This window comes from Gymnoscopelus microlampas, assembly GCF_963454915.1.
Source record: "Gymnoscopelus microlampas genome assembly, chromosome: 13".
Taxonomy (NCBI): domain Eukaryota; kingdom Metazoa; phylum Chordata; class Actinopteri; order Myctophiformes; family Myctophidae; genus Gymnoscopelus; species Gymnoscopelus microlampas.
Window position 1 is genome coordinate 30,743,202 of NC_139950.1, and position 23,874 is coordinate 30,767,075.

General features: G+C 41.1%; 1 protein-coding gene across 1 annotated transcript in view; it reads left to right on the forward strand.

The window, feature by feature from the left end:
* Nucleotides 1-2,595: 2,595 nt before the first annotated feature.
* Nucleotides 2,596-23,874, forward strand: part of LOC311059124 (AT-rich interactive domain-containing protein 5B-like) — an 86,943-nt gene continuing 65,664 nt past the window's right edge. Inside the window, exons 1-4 of the mRNA XM_084076777.1 lie at nt 2,596-2,719; nt 2,992-3,084; nt 3,444-3,710; nt 16,800-17,034. Coding sequence (XP_083932903.1) covers nt 3,064-3,084; nt 3,444-3,710; nt 16,800-17,034 — 523 coding nt within the window. The 5' untranslated portion in view covers nt 2,596-2,719; nt 2,992-3,063. The remainder of the gene's footprint in view (nt 2,720-2,991; nt 3,085-3,443; nt 3,711-16,799; nt 17,035-23,874) is intronic.

Genomic DNA, 23,874 nt, shown 5'->3' on the forward strand with positions numbered 1-23,874 from the left:
GCGTAACACGGTCTACTTGAAATAGCCAGTGTGAGAAGCATGTCGCTGTTGCATGCTCTGAGTCTGCTGTGTGTGGCGGATACAGTGGTGTAAAGTAACACAGTACATTTACTGAAGTAGGCTACTGTACTTAAAGGACGACTTCACCCATTTTCAACCTATCTTCATATAATAGGTCCTCACTAATACTCATGATAAAAGTATAAAAAAAAAATCTACTTGGTCTGTGTCTCATTGGAGGGCTGTGGACAGTCCAGAAACCCGTCTACCAGTGACATCATCGTTAGGCAGAATTTTCCCCCCAAAAAAGATTAACATTTTTTCATTCAGATTTTTATCAAGGCGAGAACAATGGGATCTATTATTGCATTGCAACTTTCCAGGAATACAAAGCCTGCAGTTTCTATTAGCTTGGATTCCCCATCGATGATGTCACTGGTAGACGGGTTTCTGAACTGTCTACAGCCCTCCTCTGAGACACAGACTGATTAGATTTTTTTTTTACCATTATATCATGAGCATTAGTGAGGACTTATTATATGAAGACAGGTTGAAAATGGGTGAAGTTCTCCTTTAAGTTACTCCAGTTACTTTACTGGAGTATTTCCAATTTTAAGTACTTTTACTTCTACTCCACTACATACATCTCAGAGGCAAATATTGTACTTTTACTCCACTACAATTATTTTCAAACTATAGTTACTGGTTACTTGGCAGGTTGTGATTATCATTACAAAACATACATTACCCACTTCAGATCATCTCATCATGATTTGTGTGCGTGGGGATCTCATCTTAAACAAGCTACGTGCTTAACTGAGCTATCCAGTTTAGTAGACCTTGTATTGTGAATTTGTACTTCCATGTACTGTTATGTACTGTCATGTACTGTTCTCATGTCTTACTAAATAAAGTACATCAATCAATCAATCAATCAATCAATCAGAAATTTGAAAATAGCAGATCTGCAAGCTCACAATACGTGGCGATGCAAGTCATGCGACGCATTGTGAGCATCTAGATCTGCTATTTTCAAAAGATTGTTTTATACATTGCAGTATTGATACTTTTAAATAAACAATTTGAGTATTTGTTTCCACCACTGTGGATAAAAGGAGGACATGGGTGGATGGTTGTGGAAAACAGTACCCCGCTGTGGACTGTATGGGTATTTTCCGATCGATCAATAACCCTATGCATGCATGCACCTGATAAAATGTTGCCGACGGCAAAATGACTAAACGGTTGAGCAGCCTTCTTTGTTAATGACAGTAGACCATTGATTTTAAATGTCTGTCTTCTACACACTATCACAGTAATAATTTAATTGAAATTGAATCAATAATGTAATTGAAGTTGACGTTAATGAATGCCTTTAGTGAGCTTTCGTAATTAATCCTAATGTACTAACGGATATTCTGAACCTTGAGCAGGAGTCAGGAGGACTGATTGTCCAAATAGACAGAATTTTATTTAAATATTCAGTGTAGGCTGCACACACCACACACACACACACACACACACACGCACACGCAAGCAGGCACTCAGGCATGCATGCACAGACAGACAGACAGACAGACAGACAGACAGACAGACAGACAGACAGACAGACAGACACGGCACACACACACACACACACACACACACACACACACACACACACACACACACACACACACACACACACACACACATATATATATATATATATATATACAGACATACATACATACATACATACACATACACATACACATATATATACACACACACACACACACACACACACACACACACACACTAACACACACACACACACACACACACACACACACACACACACACACACACACACACACACACACACACACACACATACATACATAGGACCGCCTATCCCGTGACGCGTAGTACTAAACTCGGCCAATTTCTTTCTTTGAAAGCTCTCTTCATTTTTATAAAGGCCATTATTTTTCAATAGGCCTAAATAAATCTAACATGAAGCAGGCTACGTTAAGGCTTTAAGCCATATATCGTGCTCGTTTGCTCAAAGCAAAGCCAGTACCTCATGGGTCCCACATTGCCTTTTGAGGAAACATTTGATAGTCCTATTAACTTTGATGTAACATTGTTTCTTGAAGGCATCCATAGCACAGCAAAGCACCGGGACTCCCTCTTTCTTTGGTGTTTCGCCCAGGTGGGCGTGGTTATATGCCTAAACCTTACCCTTACAGAAAATATGCCTTTAACCCAGTGGTTCCCAAACTTTTTTGGTCGTGACCCAAAATAGAAATTTGATGTCTTCCCGGGAGCCAAACTGGTGAAAATAGCAGATATACAAGCTCACAACGCATCGCATGCTATTTCACTACTTCTAACGTTTTTTTTTGTGTATTTTTAATGAGTATTTTTTTTTATCATAAGTAAAACAAGGGATATTTACTTGCTAATCGCGACGCATAAAAATTGGTCTGCAACCCACAAATGGGCCCCGACCCACTATTTGGGAACAACCTAACCTCAAAACCACGCCCACCTGGGCGAAACACCTGCCAAAGAGAGAGTCCGAAAGCGCACCAGTATCATTACTGTGAGAAATGTGCTTTCATACTGAACGTCTTTTACACAAGTCCTGCAAGAAACATACTCCAGAAAGACACAAAAAACTACTTACAAGTCCACATAGAGACGTAATAAGCGTGGAGTCTTTACGCCAATGGTAAGTCATAGTTTTTATACAAATATCTTTGCTCAATGCTCTGTAATTCTTGATAATATAGGAGTTATATCGCTATGTTTTGCTCGGATCTATGCGGTAGTTCCATCGACGTGCAGTTAAATTATGTATTATACATTTTATGTATCTAACGGATACATGTACCGTATCATACATATTCTTGCACTAAATTAAGCCATCTAAAAAAAAATACGCCAGTGTTTATCGACCAAAGACAACATGTTTTATCTGTACAACCAATATGGTCCTTACAGGACCTTCGGCAATCCATTCAAGCCAGCAAGTTTTGGAGAGCGTGTTGAGTTTAATCAATTCATATCGTCGAGATGGAGCCGAACTCACTGAAGGTAACGTTTCTGATCAACAATCCCTCTATTGAACGTTCACATTCTACCAATCATCAAGTACCGATAGTTGTAATTCTACGTCCGTACCGGTTGAAACTTTGAAATATTTCATTGTGTATATGATGATCACATCTATCCATGACATATTTTGAACAGCTAAAAATAGTTAACATGCTTCTAGATGTGTGCGAAAATAGCGATAATTTACAACGTTGCTATTTAAGCCACCAGACTTTGCTTCTCCAGTATCTTGGGTTTATGTGTCCTATCTTGACTGCGAATTGTTCTTAACCGAACGTTTTATTAAGGCATTCCTTAATTAATTTGATGTATTGGTGTGTTTTTTTCCCCCTCCACAGTGGGTGGGCTCGTCTTGCGGTTTACATGGATCATATATATTCTACAAAGCCTTTAAATTCCACCACCGGGACGACGGTAATAATAAAGCGAGGATTTTGTCCCTGGGAGACTTTTTCCTCGTCAGATGTAGACCGGAGGATCCTATTTGCATAGCGGAGCTGCAGCTGCTCTGGGAGGACAGGACGAGCAGGCAACTTTTATCCAGCTCCAAACTTTATTTCCTACCCGAGGATGCTCCCCAGGGACGTACGGTCAGCCACGGAGAGGTAGGAGGAATAAATGACCAACAATGACGATGCTGTCGTTTAAACGCTTTATATCGTACTTTCCCCAAACAAACGGCGGGGATCGCGGTTGTTTGTTGTTGATGTTCTTGCATGTCCATGCCAGTGTTGCCAGGTTTGCGAGAGAAATAAGCAACCAGGTATTATCAGACTTTTATCCTTCAACTTCTTGTGTATGCCCCAAAATGACTGGATATACAGGTTTTGTTGTAATTTTTTAGCAACTGTAGAAATATTATACCTTTATTGTTGAATGCTTAAGCATGTTCTAATGTATAGGACTACTTTACTTTACTCAGGAAAGACCATTTTTCAATTATTATTATTTTGCAGATATTTTTAGATGGGGGTCCGTGGATAAATACATATTAATGGAGGGGGGGGGGTCCTTGACATGAAAAAACACTGGTTTAAACAATATTTAGATTACAAGCCCAGATAAGCCACTACACTTTTGAAACAAGCCCCAAAAAAACACAACACTTAAACAAGCACCTTTACAGAAAAATAAGCACAAGCACAAAGTCGCTTATAATAAGCTGACATGGCAACACTGGTCCATGCATGCGCGCTTGATTGAATCACCTCTTTATTGCGTTTAGTGTTGCCAGTCCCTTGTCAGTGTTTGACATCCAGGGCATTCTGATTAATAAACCCACGCATTGATTGATGCACCGACATTGATGCATTTTAAACCATTGGTTCTCAAAGTGCGGTCCGGGGACCCCCAGGGGTTCCAGGGGGTCCCCAGCAAAATGGGTTGATATACCATCACAATCATTTCAACCACTTATATATGGGTTAGGGTTATTTTTACGTTGGCTATTCAAAAATACCAGATGTACAAGCTCACAGCGCGTCACTGCGAGCTGTGAATCTGCAATTATTTTGAAGAATTTCGAAAATGTTTGGACATTCTTTAATAATTTGGATTTTCCTCTTTTTCCCCCATTTTTTTTTTTTTAAACAAAAATCTTCTCTTCCCTGCCTGGCACAAAAACTATTCAGATGGGGGTCCGCGGCCAAATTAATTTCAATTTGGGGGTCCTTGTCATGAAAAAGTTTGAGAACCAGTGTTTTAAACTAAAAGAAGAGTGTTTGACCTATAGAGAATTGTTGCTAAGTCTACTTTCAGCCTGCTTGTTCATTGTGGTGTCAACGTGCTGAATGTGCACTTGTCCAGCTGCGCTCAATAAGGCTGCCGCTGCGCTCTATGGGGTTAATTGTATTATAGAGGGGAAAATCCGCAAGAATCCAGCGCGTAGGCACTGTCATTTCATTTCTTCATCATGATGCATGTCATATTCTGACATATGGGCGGAAATTGCAAAATGACAATGAATATATATATGGGATCAGACCGCGCTAGATTGGTCGGTATGATAATTATTAAATATCTTGTAACGCTGCCTGGCTGCGCTGATGATGAGAGAGTCGCTTCTGAGTCCCTCAGGGCTCAATACTAGTGTGTCTCTGTTATTGTGGGGAAAGCTTTCGCTGAAAATAGCCGATGGGCAAGCTCACAATGCGAGGCAAGGTGAGCTTGCCGATCTGCTATTTTCAGCGAAAGCGTTCCCCACAATATGGATTCTGGGGTTCAAGTGGTTAAAAGCAGAGCGAAGCAGAGACACTGAGTGCTGACACGTCTTAACACTCCATGATTTGCATAATATTCTGTGTGGACATTTTTTCATCCATGATTTAATAGATGTGATATCGTCGTCGCCTCACATTTACTGAGCCACTTAAAATCTCAGTGTTACATGTGGCTGTTGGCATAGAGGCAGTAGTTATGATTGACTGTCATCCAGTCGCACCGCCTCCACTGAACGGCATTACTTTGATAAGTTGGTGGGAATGCTTTTCTCACTGGCCATAAAACAAATAATCTGTGCTTATATGCCATCATTACTCCGCATTGACATTCCTCATCGACCGACAACAAGGCTTTCATTTCGACCCTCTCCTTTGAATCACTTGTGGTTTAGATGAAAATTATTCTCTGCTGTTGTTATATTGTTTATGGGGAAGGAGGACAAAGCCGGGGTTTGTACTTGACTGTTCCGCTGATGGTTTACTTACATTCTTTCCTCTTGAGTAATAGAGCGGCTATCACATTTCCTTTTCATGAGAAAGGTGGCTATTTATGGCCTGCTGCTTAGACAAGCAATCATGTATGATGGCAGAATTCTTCTATCAACGGCGGGCATCACCTACTAGAGCCCTCTCGTTTTAGCATCTAACAAGCTGTAATTATTTAGTCATTACTTTGAGTGCATGCATCGTCGATTCAGTGGCCATGCTTGCGCAATAGACTTGTCAGCTCCGCCCCTTTCCCTAATACACATTTGCATTGCAAAGTGCTTACATTCCAGCTAATTGGCTATATGAAAAAATATAATATTAACCAATTCCCCAATCAAAAGGGCATGGTGGCTTAGGCAAATCTAAGGACTTTTTAAATGAATATACTACTATAACACAGAAAATCATATAAGGACAGAAGTCTAAGCTGTACCATTTTCTAATAGAGTTTCAAATCTAATGAGAAGCAGAGGCTGAATAATATAACATCTTGCACCACCAGAGGACACATTCCTGGTATATGCTGATACATTTGTCAAACAGAGCTGAATTGGAGACACATTTTGGTCATAGAATAAACTGTAAAATACTATCATTTGGTAATGATATGTTTAAGGGCTGTGTGCATGCCTGCAGATTGCCCTCAATGAAAGGGCTTGTCAAACCTTATGCTCTCAGCAAATCGGCCTACTTATATTACACAGTGGAAATTACCTTGACAACTCTAAGTCAGTTTATGACCTTCACTGAGCCCATTCACATTCTCGCTGACTTTGCCCCATAACACTAATCTGCACTGCATGAGTCAGCTAGCAGTGCTTAAAGTTGCAATCCATAATCCAAAAACAAGAAAAGAAGAAGCCTGTCTCAAAGAGCAATGATACCATGATAATATTGGACTTGGGTCACCGTTGAAATCATAGACATGGTCCTCTAAGTGGCAGGCACTGATGACTAATTTGAAACAAGTATTCAGTATGCGTGGAAAATGTTTATTTCTGTGTTCAGTGGTTGTAAACACTGGAAGAAGAAACAAAATATGAGTGAGTTGCAAAGGGACTTGAAAATCATGATGACATAATCCACCTGCATGTCATTACTTCAGGTTGCTGGTGATATATCGTATTTTAATCTCTTAACTGATTCATTGAAAATCAGGATCTCACATTAGTCTAGCTCACATTAGTCTGCTGACAGTGAATCATCGGGACCCATTTGACCTATGGTTATGTGGAAGTATACCATACTGTATTTACAGGATTTATTTGGCAGCTTTTTTCATGAGCTCAATATTATTCGTGTTGCTGTCATCATGTTCTCTTATTTTTACACCACATATACTGTAGCTGACATTCAGCGTTTGGCCACTCGGTTCATTTGTTTCTGTAACATTAAAGAGTACATGCATGCAGCTGTGTCTCATACCTTGTATTTCGAGATAGCAATTATTTGAAGCCTGGAGCCAATATCCCCAAAATACCAAAGGGATGCTTACCCCCCTCAAGACATAAACATCAAAACAACCTTTATTGAACTGGCTGTCCAGAATCACATTACTGATTCACTTGTGTTCTCAGCATTGTGGTATGATGTAATTTCCTGGGTATTTCTCAGGTATTTGTTTGCTCTGCCCCTCCCGAGCCGTGCTTTACTGTGCTGTTCTGCGGAAGGCAGGCAGTGACGAGAGGATTCAACCCATGACCTACTGTGCTTGTTTTTCTGCTGTCGCAGGAGCTTGAGGTCAATTCCCTTTTCAACCCTGTCAGCTCTGAATGGAATAAAAAAAAGTGATTGAAATTGTGATTTGGTAAATAAAATATATTAATGGATAAAACATTATTCTCAGGCAGCGTTGAAACGCATTTATCCTTGTTATTAATCCAGGATTTTTAAACAAGACACATTCCAAGTTAATGATTAAGTCCATATGTGCAGGAGGCTCTATTTTTCATTGTATCTCCATCTGACAGGCAGTGTTTACCCCAACCAGTTGAGCTCTGCTTGCTCTTTAAACAGGCTTTGTGTTGTGCTGCTCAGCCATTATGACAAACCCTCTATTGGGGCCTCTGCACTATTTGTCCTCCTGCAAAATGCCACCAACCAAACAGGCACATGTGTTTAAAACGCATTATTGAGTGACACATTATTCTATTTTGCACCAAATGGCCTTCTCCTCCTTCCGGCACTGCTTGCTAGCTGCAATGCTTTCTGTTGTTGAACAGATTTTCCAGGAGAAAGCTGTTTTAGATAACAGTTAACTGCACAACACCCACTTATTGTATACGCTGCATCAGGGAGTTAATTTTCCATGCATGTGTGTGTCTATATATATGTGTGTATATATGTGTGTGTGTGTGTGTGTGTGTGTGTGTGTGTGTGTGTGTGTGTGTGTGTGTGTGTGTGTGTGTGTGTGTGTGTGTGTGTGTGTGTGTGTGTGCTGTGTGTATCTCCCCTGCTTTACTGCAAATATGGCAAGTCAGTCTTATTGGAAATTCACAACCATGCAAAGTATTTCTGGATCATGTTATATTAATGTGCTATTATCATCACCTCTGATTTCATCTGACCTCGCTTCTCCTCCATTCCGTCCCCCTAGCTGACAAGGCTTTGGCACACATGCACAAACACACATGCACACACTGACAGGCTGGGGACTGCAGCAGTAGGCCAGTATTGATTGCTGTGGAAAACACTTTGGCACAGCTCCAGAGCCATCTCTTCAGTACATGGCAGTAGTCCATGCATGTGTTCCAGCGCTCGGAAAGCCAGCTTGTAGGGAAATTAGATTGTATTCATTTGCTGCTTCTTTGATTTTTCCTAAGGGAAAAGGCCTGAATGGGTAATTCAGGCATCTGGGATGCTAGTTGAGTTAAGTCTAAGTGGCCCAAATATGTGACTGCTATTGCAGTGGATGGGGTCATCCTACTGAATGACTTCAGTGTAAATGTGATCTGGCACATTTCATATTGTGTCCTTTTTACTCACTCATACTGGGCACTTGTCTTGGCCAGTATGTGCATTATACCAGCTCTCCCCATTCGCACAACAATGGCAGGAATTTTAGCGGTGGGGGCTAGTGTTGCCTGTATGTGTGTGTGTGTGTGTGTGTGTGTGTGTGTGTGTGTGTGTGTGTGTGTGTGTGTGTGTGTGTGTGTGTGTGTGTGTGTGTGTGTGTGTGTGTGTGTGTGTGTGTGTGTGTGTGTGTGTGTGTGTGTGTGTGTGTGTGTGCATGTGCAATGGCGCATGCATGTGTGTCCCCCTGCTGCAGAACAAGTCATTAACTCTGAACACTGCCCTCCAGTGAATTCCTCACCATCACTGAAATAGCATGTAAATTATTGCCAGCTTTTTAGGATAGTGTAATTTAAAACCTTTTTAAATGGAATACGCTGGACTTCAAAGGCTATAAAAAGCCCCCACTAACATTTCCCATTGGTTTTTAAGGAGTTGTCATTCCTAGCCCTCATAATCTTTTGATTCCCTCGACCAAACTATTTTGTGACTCTGCAGACTAAGTAATGATATGTTGCAGGCAGTGCCTGGTTTGTCAACACATGAGAGACTTCTGGTGCTCTCTCTAGATTGGTTTTTCCACTTTGTCATTGACAAACCACTTGAACAGGCAAACATTTGCCTTGATGCATGATTCCAGCGCCCCCAGCTACAGCCGATCGTTATTATAACCTTTGAGGAAAACGGAGCCACAGACAAGTTGCACTTACTGATGCTCTCCAGCCAATATTTTTCATTCTTCTTCATAGACGGAATAATTTCAGTAAGAAACAATAATGCAGTATTTCTGTTTTCACCAAGATCTTTTGTGTGCATTTGTTGAAATACATCAGTACAAAGCAGCAGTGATTCAAGCAAGCTGACGCAGCTGTTTTGCGGTGTTATCTTACATGATGGATGCCTCGTCGACTTTAAGAAAGGCTCTAAGAATGCCTATTATTGAGCTATTTTTCACCATCTTTATGTCTGTAAACTAATGCTGAGTTCACAGGGATCACCATAGCTCATGTAAAAGTAATCGCTTAATGGAAATCGGTGAATAAAAGATAAGCTCACTACCCTGCAGATATTAAAGCGGCTTTGTGCATATGAATAAACTGCATATGCTTAAGTAGCCGAACACTTCGTACAATCTCGTTCACCTTTTAAATATTGCATGGTGAACTCTATCCAGTCTTAATGTGGGCTCAAAGGAACATTTTATAATTCAATTGTCCCCCTGCTTCCTCCCTAGAGCTCCTTTTTAATTCCCAGATAAGTTTGTTTTGGGACACCAAAGCCAAGGTCAGTCATGTGGAGGAGAGATAGATAATGAACTCATATTGCATTTCTCTCTCTCTCTCTCTCTCTCTCTCTCTCTCTCTCTCTCTCTCCCCCCCCCTCTCATTGTTCATGTCACCATGTCCATTACTCAATTACTAATCTCCTTTGGCCTCAGGAATTCCTGGGCTGACCCCTTTGAGGCAGCAGCCTGAAACCTTCCCAGCATGGAGCACAGTGTGTGTGTGTATTCATTGCCAGTGTCTATGTGCACTTGTGTCCACAGGATAGAAAAACACCCACCCACTGGGATTTCTCCCCTGACTCCCAAGCTGAAAGCCCTGTCCTAGCGATGTGACGCTATGCCTTAGCACAGTGACATTCAACAATGTCTCCCTTACCGTTCACCCAGGATGCACCACTGTGTGGGTACTCAATGGGAATTGTTCAGAACGATATGGGATATCTCCGAGAGCGTACGGAATCACAGAATACGTATAGAATTATGACTGGCAGGCCATCTCGCCATATGACATCATGCACTGTTGTGTCCATTGATAAATAGAATGATTTGTTATGTTATTTGTTATGTGGTTGCTGATGTTGTTGGCACATAAACGTTGTTCAAGGCTGTTGGGTCAATTATGTACAGTCATCATTACACATAAAGCAACAATATACTGCATTTTACTACAACACAAAATCCTAAAAAAGCCAGTTAGACTATATAATTAGATTATTATTAACCATTTGTGCAATAAAATATTATTCCACTTACATTCAATATTGTATGTCAGTATAGTGCATCTTGGTTATGGAGTGCACAGTAAAATCCTGAGAGTCTGTCCCAAAAGGACACAAAAGGGACTTAAATTAACGCTGAGAATTTTACAGTGTAGTTATGGGAAGTGCTAAAATGCATTGTGGTGGCTGATGTCACCACACCAGGCTGTGTGTGATGTAGCTGATGTGGAGTGTCATCTCTTGGCTTTGGGCTTGCAGTACTCTGACCTATATTATCAAGTGTCCTGCTGGCTCCATCTGCCCGGCCGCTAAGCTAGCAGCCTAACTCATAGTGACAGCACCGCATGGTGCGCCTGGGCTGTGCCTACAAAGTCAAGGCCCTCGCGTTTCCCAAATCACGTCTCTGAAATTGAGTCTAAAGTTGTTGGTATTAGGCAGGGTTTTTCCTGCATAGAGGATTTTTTGGTGGCCCCCAAAGAGGTTTTAGGTGCTCCCAAATGAAAATCGCCATCACCGAAATGATAAGAATTGAGAATAAAGTATCCCTTGATGCCCAAGTAAGAGGATCTCCCCAACAACAAACGCTTTTCAGGGGACTGCCATGAGAAGAGTCTCACCTGGGGCCACGTGGGCGCACCATTGCTCCAATCCGAACAAAACTGTCCACAAACACTGTTGCCTCAAAGACTCCGTATATGTACATTTGAAGGGCCGCGGTGACGGTTTCTGTTGTGCCTGACATCAGTGCTGACGGGGGCCAATGTGACTCTGTACTGTATCACCTCACCACCCATTTTAATATAGGATATATATAATACCATTTTGTTAATTGTTACTCAAACACGATAGGTTACTAGAGGGTCGGTGTGTGTGAGTATGTGTGTATTTTCCTGGAGCTAAGTACTGCTGGACTGATTCTTGTACACGCTGCCAGTAGACCAACTTAGTAAATCCATAGTCCACACATTTAGTTTTCACATAATTATGTTATAATATATAAACTAGAACCAGGAGACCTGGTACTGCCAGACCCCTAGTGGTTGATATCTGAATGGCCAGGCTTCGCATGACGTGCGTCCCTTCTATGTCCCTTCTATGACGAAAGGGGGACAGACCTTTTTGGCTGGGGCCGGGGGACAAAGTGACATACCATGTATGGAGAAAACAGATACAAATCCTCATGTAAGCCCGACCCCTTGGGTCTGGCAACAAAAATATATACATATTATGTTTTAATATTCTACGTTAATTTCATAATGGAAGTAAGTGGGGCTCGGATCGGCCTGAAACCTTGCCCAAATTTGGAGGCATACCTCATAGACGACCATCATCACAGGCTGGTCACATGAAGTCTGAGATCCACATTTGAGCCATGCCACCATTCCCATGTTGATCCTGAGATCTACATGATTAGATTTTTGTTTATCAAATGGTCAGAAGTAACAGGAAAATGCATAGACTTCTGTCGAATAAGGAATTTGACAGACATAGCATGTATTCTTACTTTCATATCTGGCACATTAATTTGGTACGTACATTCAGATGTTGTTGTTATTCCTCATTAGAGATAGTGTTTTGATAGATACTTTGCTTTTTCCAGTTAAGGTGGAGTTGAGAATGTTTTAGTTGCCCCCCCATGTAAAGCGACTTTGAGTACTTAGAAAAGCCTTACATAAATCTGAGGTATTATTATTATTATTATTATCGTGTCTTCAGCTAAATTCTTACACAAGCCTGCCTGTTCAGTCAGGAAAATCAGCAGTGTTAATAAAGTGAACAAATGTACAAATGTACACTCTAACAGTAAAACTAGCACTCAGGATTTTACGGTGTGATAAGCTCAAACAGCTTATGGCAGAGCTAGTGGATATAGCCTGTTTGTAGATCTGTTGCCCTGTTCATAGACTGATTATATTCTCCACTGAGTTGACAGCTGCTGAATTGCTCTCACCTGTTGTGCTTAGCTCTCAAACAGTGTTGCCATGTCCACTTATTATAAGCGACTTTTGGCTTTTTTTGTAAAGTTGCTTGTAAATATTGGTGGTTGCGTTTTTTTCTTGAGCTTGTTTCTAAAGTGTTGTTGCTTGCTTATTTGGGATTGTTTCCTAATGTTATTAAATCAGTGGTTCTTAAACATTTTCATGGCATTGGCCCCCAGATTAATATGTATTTGTCAGTGACATCTTGTAAGAAAAAAAATATTATATTTTTTTATAGTGATGCGACGGGCTGCGAGCTTGTAGATTGGCTATTTTCTAATAGTCGCTTCTTTTGGGCGTGTTTTCATAGACCTGGTTGGTTACTTCTCTTGCAAAATCTGGCAACACTGCTCTCAAACAGAACAAGTCCCCAAACAGGATCCGGTGACACTCACACAATGCACGGTGCCATTCAAGTGATTGATATAGAGGGAAAATGGTTGTGTTGCTGTTCTGCAGTTTTTTTTGCTTTTTCACTTTTTTGGTTGGAAAAGATTTAGTGTACCATTGAGGCACTCAATTGCCATTTTGTGGGACAAATTCAACATTACAATATTCCATGCATTTATATTTAGATTGCGCTCAATAGTCCAAGGAGATATGTTGATATTGTTTATCTGTGTTCCGCCGGTAGATTGCATCTAAGTACAGTAGTTATTTCAGAGGAGACACAATGTGGAGGGGTTTTTGGCTGCGGGGTGAACCCTATTTGCAGTTGCTCTGCATTATTCAAATGGCCTCCTTTTTTTTCCAAAGGGAGAAGCGGGAGGGAGTCCGTTTTTCATTGCATGGAAAGCCGGTTACAATCACCCACCACCACTTGACAGGAGAAGACAGCTCATTATAAAACAACCAAAAACCCATGTTTGATGTTGCTTCTTAGTGAGGGAGGCACAGCTACATCAAGCTATCTCTCGCTGGACTCTCCTTTATAAGGAAATACTGTCTCCAACTGGTGGGGATTTGATATGCCTGTAGTACCAGACAATGAGGGAGATGGATTTTTGCTGAATTTATCAATGCCATAATACAATATATGCAAAGGATATGAAAAAGTTATTGTGTGTGTCTCATTTAGTTTGTTTACATTTTGAGCTGTGTATATACTTTTGTGTGTGTGTGTGTGTGTGTGTGTGTGTGTGTGTGTGTGTGTGTGTGTGTGTGTGTGTGTGTGTGTGTGTGTGTGTGTGTGTGTGTGTGTGTGTGTGTGTGTGTGTGTGTGTGTGTGTGTGTGTGTGTGTGTGTGTGTGTGTGTGTGGCACGCACATCTAGAAAAGAAGATGCACAATGAGAAAAGGGAGTATTAGAGAAACATACATTCATACATAGGTCTAGTTATATTGTATTATATATATATATATTGTATTCGTACCTCAGTCAGATCAACTCCTTACACTTGATCTGACCCTATATTCCAATATTTTCTTTTATACTTATGTTTACTTAAGCTTATGCACTCCCTTTTATTTGATGTTTTTCTCTTATCTTGGTGTGTGTGTGTGTGTGTGTGTGTGTGTGTGTGTGTGTGTGTGTGTGTGTGTGTGTGTGTGTGTGTGTGTGTGTGTGTGTGTGTGTGTGTGTGTGTGTGTGTGTGTGTGTGTGTGTGTGTGTGTGTGTGTGTGTGTCTGAGAGCAATGCACTAAGTCAAATTCCTGAAAAATTGTTGGCAATAAACAGATTCTGTTTGTGATACCTGCGTACATCTGTATATACAGAATACATTTCCAGAGTGGGGAGAGTGTTTGCAAGATGCTAGCTTACAGCAGGCTGCTTGGCCTGCAGATAGGCACACAAAGACACACACAGATGTTTGGTAAATGGTATATTGAACTGAAGGGAGACTACAGTCCCTCTAATGTCTGCATTTTGCCTCATAGACACATCTGTCCTCCAGATTTCTCTGCTTGTGTAATAGCCTGCTCCCAGCACTCCACTCCACTAGGTAACAAGCACTTTAGCCATTAGTCCTTCAAATGGAAACACTTTTCAAACACCTCTGCTTTGCTCTCTTTCCACAGAAAATGAAGTTCCTCAGATATGAATGTTAGTTTCAAATCATGCTTTAAGGTGATTCAATCAACCATAAGAAAGAGAATACAAAAAGTTGTAGTAGATGCCAGGGGTGGAGCATAACTTGATATGCAAGACAGTCCAACAGAATGCTGCTTATACTGAACTAACCGCTGCTAACCTGGATTTGTTTAAACGCCCGTCGTAACCATGTACAGTAGCATGTCAAAATGTTTGCTATATAAACATTTGTAGGACAACTACAGTATAGTTTTGTTGGATTTCAATAAAGGGCTGTGGCTTCAGAACCGGTATTGTTACACAATTTCTATAGGATCCAACTCCTTTCTATAGGCTCCAATTTCTATAGGCTTATTTAAGCCACACAATCTCATTGGTAGATTCTTACCTTGACCTTAACCCAGGGGTCGGCAATAGGCGGCCCGCGGGCCGAAATTGGCCCCCCAGAAATAATATCTGGCCCGTGAGATAATTTTGAAAAAAAAAAAAAAATTTTTTTTTTTTTTTTAGAAAAATATTTTTTGATTTTTTTTTGGGGGGGAGGGATTTTATTTTTATACAGTATCAGACCGATATCTATTATATCCAAATACAGAAAGATACAGTATGAATGATTTACTGAAAAGTGTTATAAAAAAAGTATTAAAAATTAATGTTAAAATAATTATAAATACTTATTTCATAGAACCTGAACCCACTTTTGAAATCATGCACTCATAAACACGATGCATTTTAAAGGATTTATAACATTTTATAGCTAGATTAGAGGAAAATGAAGAAGAAAAAAAAAATCACCAGAAAAATCGCCTGTGCTGATATTTAAACCGGAAAAAATGTTGATTTATATTGGTCAAACAGAACCGAATTAGACCCGAATTAGACCCGAATTTTTTTTCGCCCGCGCGCTTCGCGCGCGGGCGCGTGTTGTGCACGCATGTTCGCGGGGAGGCCCGGCCCGCGATGGAATGTCTGGGAGTGATATTGGCCCTAGGCTTATCTCAATTGCCTACCCCTGCCTTAACCACACCAAATCCATGCATTAAACTTAACCCTCTGTAACACATTGTCTAAACACAACAATTGTAACGTCTTACCTGTCTCAGGTTGACTCCGCTTACTGTAGCTCTGCTATGACAGTAGGTTCAGGAGCCACTACCAAAAACATGTTGTTGCTTATATCAAGGGCTTGTTCACTGACTCACTTGCTATTATGAATTCCTTTTTATATACACTACAGTACCAAGGCAATTTAGCGAAGAAGGTATTAGAAATGCTCAGTAGACAAGTAAGCATCCCACAATTCTTTGCATTTTAAGTAGAAAGTGTAATCTTATGTGACTGCGATCACATTAAATCAATGGAAGCCAATTAGCCTGACATTTGATTTCAGAATGTAAACATATCATCATCGGTGATGAAGATCACTTTGCCGGTTTATTGATGCAATGTAATTATTTTTGAACACTATTTTCTATCATTAAGATGGTTCAAAGACCCACAGCCACAGTCACACTTGATTAACCTCCTGCCAGTTTGCCATGAAATTATCTCCCATATCAGAGGGCTCCCACGAGCCCCAAGTGTTTATTTGCATTTGAGTGTATCTGGTTTTACGATGCTGCTTGACCATATCTTGTAACAGAGCCTCTAGGCACATGCAGTACCACTTAAACCCATTAAGACCTGAGGCCGATTCTAGTAGATGTACAAGCTTGCAGCGTGCTGTGAGCTTGTAGATCTGCTATTTTTGAAAAGCCAATGCTGAAGTCTAAAATGACACCGATGCTTTCCCGGTTTTAATGGGCTAATAAGGCCATTACCTCTGTGTTGAGTACTAGTTCTGATTCTCATAAAGATTCTGATCATTGAAATTCCATTTATCATTCATATACCAACCTTTATTTATTCTATTATGATGTGTGTATGAATTGCATTTTATTTCTCCTGGTCTCCCTTGCAGCACGAGGTGATAGCGGTGTCGGAGAAGGTGATCGTGCGGTTGGGGGACCTGGTGAAGTGGACGGTACAGGACTTCTCAGGATGGGCCCATGGGCTGCGGGCAGAGCCCCTCAAGGCCTCCGTGCTGCGGGAGCTGGGGACCAATGGCAGGAGAGAGGCCCTGCATCGGTACCGCGAGAGCACCCTCACCAGCGGGCTGAACTTCAGGGACATCCAGAAGGAGAGGGCACAACTAGGTGAGGACCAATTACAGTAGCCTATTTTCACCCTCCAAAAAGGTAACCACAACCAGAGAACACCTTTCTATCATGGATGGGTTGTTGTTGTTGTTTATTTTACCATGTGTAGTACCATGTGTAGCCCAGCAGCAATCCATATGTCTCCCCTATTTTTTTGCTGTGGTTGACATATTTTTCAAGGATGTTCTACTTTATATACCGTATAAATTGACACTATGAATACTTTAGCACGCTATCTTAACCATACAAAACCAGTAAATGCTCTTGTATACTCATGTCTACTCATGTCTTCTTTGTTTAAAAAGCATCGTGTTGACTGGAGCAATTCATTAATTTGTGTTTGGGATTCTTCCGGTTATAATGAGCTGAGAATGACACCAATAAGACAAAAAGGCAGCCTGGAGTTAATGCTAGCTCATCTGACAAGACAACACATGATACCACTACAGAATATTACCGCTCGTGCGTTCCGAGCGCATGACAAGACGAAGCCGCTGCGCTACAAATCTCATAATTCTGCTGGCAATGACTTTGTTGCATTTAAATAATTGACTCATAACAAACAACGGGGCCACTATAATCCAGTGTCTCCTCATATTCATCGATTCTGATCGTAATTGGGTGTGTATCTCGATGGGATTCAGCATCATTATAATGTGCATGTGAATGGCTCCCTCGGCAAGCGGCTGTATCCATCATGTGAATGGTTCCATTAGGTGTCAGTGAGGTGTTTGACTCTCACGTGGGGGTTTAGGGTTTCAGTGCTGCATTAACTATGAATCAGCTTCAACATAAAGCCGAATGCCTCTTGGGATGACTCATAACCAATATGAAAAATAACAGCCGATATTTCAGCTGAAGAATGGGGAAAGAACATAATGTTCTCTTTGAAGCTGTTTTCCAATTATTATCCCTCCCTTTCAGATAGCTGTGATGTAACGTCTAATGCTGATTACAGTGGGGTGGGCATAATGTAGCTAAGCAAGCATCTCCTGCTAAAAATACAGCCACAGTTACAGGATATACGTAAGTATGGCTCTTGTAAGCCAAAATGATTTGGGTAAAAAGGGAAGATTATTCTATTCCCTGTAGGATTGAGCAGTTTATGAATGTTCTGAAATTGTCTGGTGCTTGGATCTTCAAGGAAGAGGAGGCTCTGGATGCTATATTGCCCTTGAATACACCCTGGACACTGTTAGAATCTCATACACAAAGAGGACAAGGGAATCAATAATGGACGCTTTGTCGTTCCACTACTCCACAAATCAATAGAATTTGATTGTGCTTGTGCGCGTGTGTGGGATCGCTTGCCTGCATAAATGTGTGTGTCAGCTCGCCTCTTAAGTGATGTGTCTGTTATGTTCCATATTGTAGCTATCCATCCATAAATATGCTGTATAGTAGAGAGTTTATAGACTGATCTGTGGTCAGTGTAATGACCTCACGATGATGCCATTGTTCTGAGGCGTGTGTGTGTGGGTCTGTATGTGTGTAGAGAGTGTATTGCTAACGAGCGGCGCTGCCGTTAATGACTCCATCAGGCTGTTTCTAAATGCACTTGTCACTCTGATGGGACACTCTGCTGAGAATGTGCCTGCTCAGCAGAATGAGCTGTGGTTCTGGCAGGGCACCAGATGCACACACACACACACACACACACACACACACACACACTCTCACACACACACGGATGCAGGCTGAAATTCACACTATACACTTGACAGTCTGTGGCGTGCATTCACTCTGTCATTTTTACGTTGTTCGCCAGCTCTTTGGCTTGTGGCAAGCGTTGGTAATCTAACAACGGGAAAGAGATACTGCTAGACACAGAGACAGAGTTACAGAGAAAAGGATATAGTGCTAGAGAGACAGGAGAGGCAGAGAGATAACTCATTTATCAAGGGTATGCATGCTACTCTGAGCGAGGGTTTGCATAGAAATATGAAATATGGCACTGCACTGCTGAATGAAATATTAATATTGTAGGAGCAGATATCCAAAGTGCCCTTCAAGTGTTCCTGGGCTCAATGTCCATAATTCTGTCGCAGCTGTTCGGACAGGTTTTTTTAGGCTGACTTTTTCTGATTTATGGTGAAATTAATGTCTAATTTATGATGATACTGTTGCTTTGGTGGCTTGAATTTGTAAAGTGTAGACCCTGCCTGCAGTACCAGCTGAACCATCTATCCGCTGATTGTTATTCCCAGGCTAATGTGTAACTATGTCAGAGGAATTGGATTGTTCCCCATAACAGGATACTGCAGCAATCCCACAGGCTGCACAGAAAACCATTGTGAGCTAAAGAGCAATAAAGTGTGCCATTGTTATTGAGGGGAACTTAACTTTTTTTTTATTCCAAGAGCGTATCCTAACATTTCCTGGCACACTGCCAAAGTGAATAAAGTGCACTGTTTTGGATCAGTCTCACAGACACTAAATGAAAAAAGAAAGAGAAAAAAAGAAAAGAAAAAAGAGGAAAAATTTGTGTTGAATAGCAGAATCAGAGTGGCATTGTTCTTGATCTATATTATGTGGGGCAACTAATTTTGTCATGGCGAACCAAGCCCGTGTTTTGTGCTTAGAAAATGGCAGGGCAGAAACCCAATGGCCCCTGTGAAACACAAAGTAATTAATTTCTGAAACAAGTGACCTTGTCTGTTATCCCGCTGCATTGACCACTGTGATTCTTTTTTCTTCTTCTTATACTGTAAGTGCAAGGTAGAGAGAAGATTGGTGTTATAATTCAAGTACCATCCTGGGAGAAGTAATGCAGTGTTTCAGAGGCTGGCTGATTTGGCTGAGGCATTCCGTGTCACTGAGAATGATGCTGTCACACATATTATTGTCTGTACAGTAGTTTTTGGAGCCCATGCTGCAAAAATAAAAACCTGACGTCAGCAGAAATGCTGGCATCACTCCAAAAACCCTCCTGCAATAAGTTGCATCAGATCTTGCATGTATGCAATGTAATATAGTTTGACATAATATGCTCACTTCATTATAGATTCTGTGTAGTTAATATCAAATTTATAGTGCGATGTTAAAAAACAGTTAAAAAGCAAATGCAGGATATTCACTCGAATGTTTCTTTTTTTCATTGAAGTGAGCATTAGCAGCTCTTTCTACAGTGTAGCCCACCAGGGATGGCTTGCCAGTGAAGTTTACATTCTGTCCCTCTATCTCTCCCCCGAGGACTGGCCTGATTCTCTTTCTTTTTTTTTTCCTTCTCTCACTGCCTTACGAAATTGGTTTCTGGTTGTATTCTACCAGGCTGGGTATGGGAGAGCTGTATCTGGAGATATAGCATGGTGGATTGTACTGGCAGAATCAGAGAGAGCTTTGGGGACAAAAGAAAACAAAGGGAAGGTGCTCCTCTCACAGAAATAGCTCAATAGGCTTACGCGCTTGTCTTCCTTCAATCTAAGGACTCAGTCAGCGAGCCGGTGATCGCATTCTGACTTGAGATGATGTGGAAGATTATGCCAGGTCATAGCCTGCGACTCCTGCCTTCAAAGAACAGCGCTGCTGCTGTGCCTGACTCCTGTTCTCACCTATCATCTGAAAATGCTTCACTTCCCAGCATTCTCATTATTGATGGGGTTCTGTGGTCGTAAAACAAAAACAAAACTATGTCCACGTAACAGAGCAAATAACCACTACAGCTACTGAAAAAAAATATCGATTATATTGTTTATGATGCAAAATGCACATGCAAGCATTCACATTTACAGTTACCTGATATTGCCCTATTCTGTACTGTAAGTGAACATCAGAGCTGCAATTACATTGATTTGACCTGACGATGCAGTAAGACTCTTTGTAGTTACAGTTTCAGCACTGTCACAATATTCTTTCCAGTTAGATATGGGAGCACTGCGTTTCCTCCTGATGCAACATCTGATCTCTGTGCCACGCCAGCCACATACATATACCACCGAGTCGATATCCAGACAATTTTTCAGTTTAGAACGTTTCATTTTGATGTAGTGGAGAGATTCGGTCACCCTTTCCAGGGCTCATTCAGACTGTTCCAGAATGTTTATACGGATACAGGCCGGTGATAAGGAAACAGACAGATGTCATCGTCTCATGGCTGATTTGTCTCGGTGACAATACGGAACGATATTTGAGACTTGCAGTCACTATCGCGTGCCACAAAAATGCTTTATGTTTCAACTGCAACACGGTCGGGCAGTAAGGCGCGCTTTCTCTGAGGAGATAAAGAGAACACAGCATGGCGACAGAAGAATAACTCTCGTGACCCTGAAAGAGAAAGAATGCCTATTACAGCTGTAGCTCTTTTTTCCTGTGTACAATGCGCACACCGTACTGTACTCTCTATTCAAGAACGTGCCAGATCGTATCGTTTGTACTTGATTTGCTTTCCGCCCCTCAGACATATTTGCCTCCCCCGTCGCGATTTCCACGGAACTAATTCTAGAAACTGTCCAAATTCCCTTTGAAGAAATTTAATGGAGTGTTTGTATTGATTATGTGCCTCTGTGCCTCTCTGCTCTCCTGCTCTCCCAGTCTCTGGTGGTTGGGGGGGTGGGGGGCGGGGGTTACTACAGCATTACAGCAATGTCTTCTTCATAATGCTCAGACCTGTACGAGAGAGAATCACAAGCTGTTTTTTTTTCTCCTCTACTGATCTGCTCATATCATTAATTCCCTTCTGACTGAGGTCTGGCCGGAAGCCAGAGAATTCTAAATCTGTAAGCAGTAAATTGTGTGGCAGGGTGGAAAAATCTATTAGATGTTTGAGCATGCCTCGAATTTGAATGTGTGTGAGCGAGAGATAGATCCTGTCCTGCCTTACGTTGTAATCAAGTGCCACTATCCTGGATTGCTACTGTATATTCATTATTAATTTGCGGTATTTTATTTCCGGAATGTCAAATTAGGTGTTTTGGGGCTTGGCGTGGGAGGGGTCAAGTGCTGGTGGGGGGGTGGGGGGTGGGTGGCGGGTGATGTTGGGTGGGAGACTGGTGGACAGTTAAACAATGAGACTGGCCTCAGAGGAAATGAAGAGCTCTGTCTCTCCATTAGCCAGGTCTGAAACAACAGCTCTGTCTCTCTTTTCTCCATTAGTCAGGTCTAGAAAAACAGAGTAGCTATTGATGTGACCTCTGCTTAAGTAGTGAGAGAGAGAGAGAGAGAGAGAGGTAGAGAGAGCAGGGAAGAGAGAGGGGTTCTTTTATAATAGCTTATCTGTGTCTTGCAAACATTTCCTAATCTATTTATTTTTTATTCAATCGTTTTCTTATGAAAGGCACTGAAATATGCAATGCACATCACAAGATCATAAGATCTTATCTGACAGAAATTGAGAGAAACGCAGAGGACTAGGAACAGCCAGCATGCCTTTAATTAAATGGATTGCCTGCCAGTTCCACTTATTCTATGACTCATACTTAAATATTACCCCACCACCACCAGCCTTTGCATAGAGATTTATATTCATCTCAGTCAAAGTGATGAGGTTGTAAGTGGTGAATTTGTAAAACCTGTAAGTCTGATGCTCATTTTTATGTTTTACAGCACCATAGATGTTTCAATGCCAAAAAGTAGTTTTCGTACTTGTCACCCTGCATCTGATACTGTATGTCTGTGGTAGCACATTGTTAAACTCAAGCCTGATTTATGCTAAGGCGTAACATGTCGCTAAACAAATAGAAGTTATTTTCCACTGAAAATGCGTCAACACAAAAACATCTGTTGAAAATACATAATTCTTCATTTTGTCGCTTCAGACACATAGTTCTGTAGAATCCCATTTTGCTCTGAGATTTCTAGAGAGACAATTACCTTGTGTATCTGATGAGAAGATTAAACACACAGTGAAAGCTCCAAAATTGTATTGCTGGCACACAAAAGGGAATGAAGCAGTGTCACTAAAGGAAAAATAATATTATGTGTACCTAATTTGTTCTGTTTTGAAATAGTGTAATATATATATAGACATATAGTAATAGTCATATACCATACTATATACCACAAATTAAGTTGTCCACCTTCTGCCTTGGCATTGGATGGAATTTCTGTGCCACGTCAATAGGGCACATTTGAATTTAATTGAATTGGATTATTGAACCAAGTTTAGAAGTGTTGGGCTGCTCAGTAAGCATATTAGACATCACAGACTGAACATTTAATACGTCTGAGTATTTCATGAGCTCACCAGTCCATATGCTTTATAAATAGTACATGTAAATCTGTCCTCTTCTGGAGGTCTGGTGGCTAGTGGTTGGACCATATCAAAAACAACAAGAAGTTCACTGTTGACTGAAAATTCTAACCGGTATATTAGTGTCACTGATGGGAATAAAGCTTAATTGTCCAAAGCCGTTACTTTGGGGGAAATGGGAAATAATCTGTGTCCCAATGGATAAATAATAGTTATTTAGTCACAAGCTCTTGTTGTTTCGCTTCATTGTTATTTATAGAATCCGCAGACAGATGTAACCACTTTAAATCTGGCGTCCATATTTTGTGCATGTCATCATCATAGGTGACATTTTGGAAAGATGTTAAACAAACTTTGAAATATTGTTGCATCACCATGAATTGAATTGTGATACTTTTGAGACACTCATACGACAAAGTATAAAATAAGGCATTCGTAAAAATTAAAAACATATAATGTTGAAATATGGAGATACAAGGTTTCTGCCTGACGGCAGCGATAAGCAAAGCCAGCAGCATATACATTGAACTGTGAATGGCATAGGATTGACTGACCACCAGGGTACACAAACAGGAGTTCCCATGAGTCTATTGAATGTGACGCTGTGGACCGTGGTAATTAAAGGGAAACTTTGCAGATTCTCAAACAAA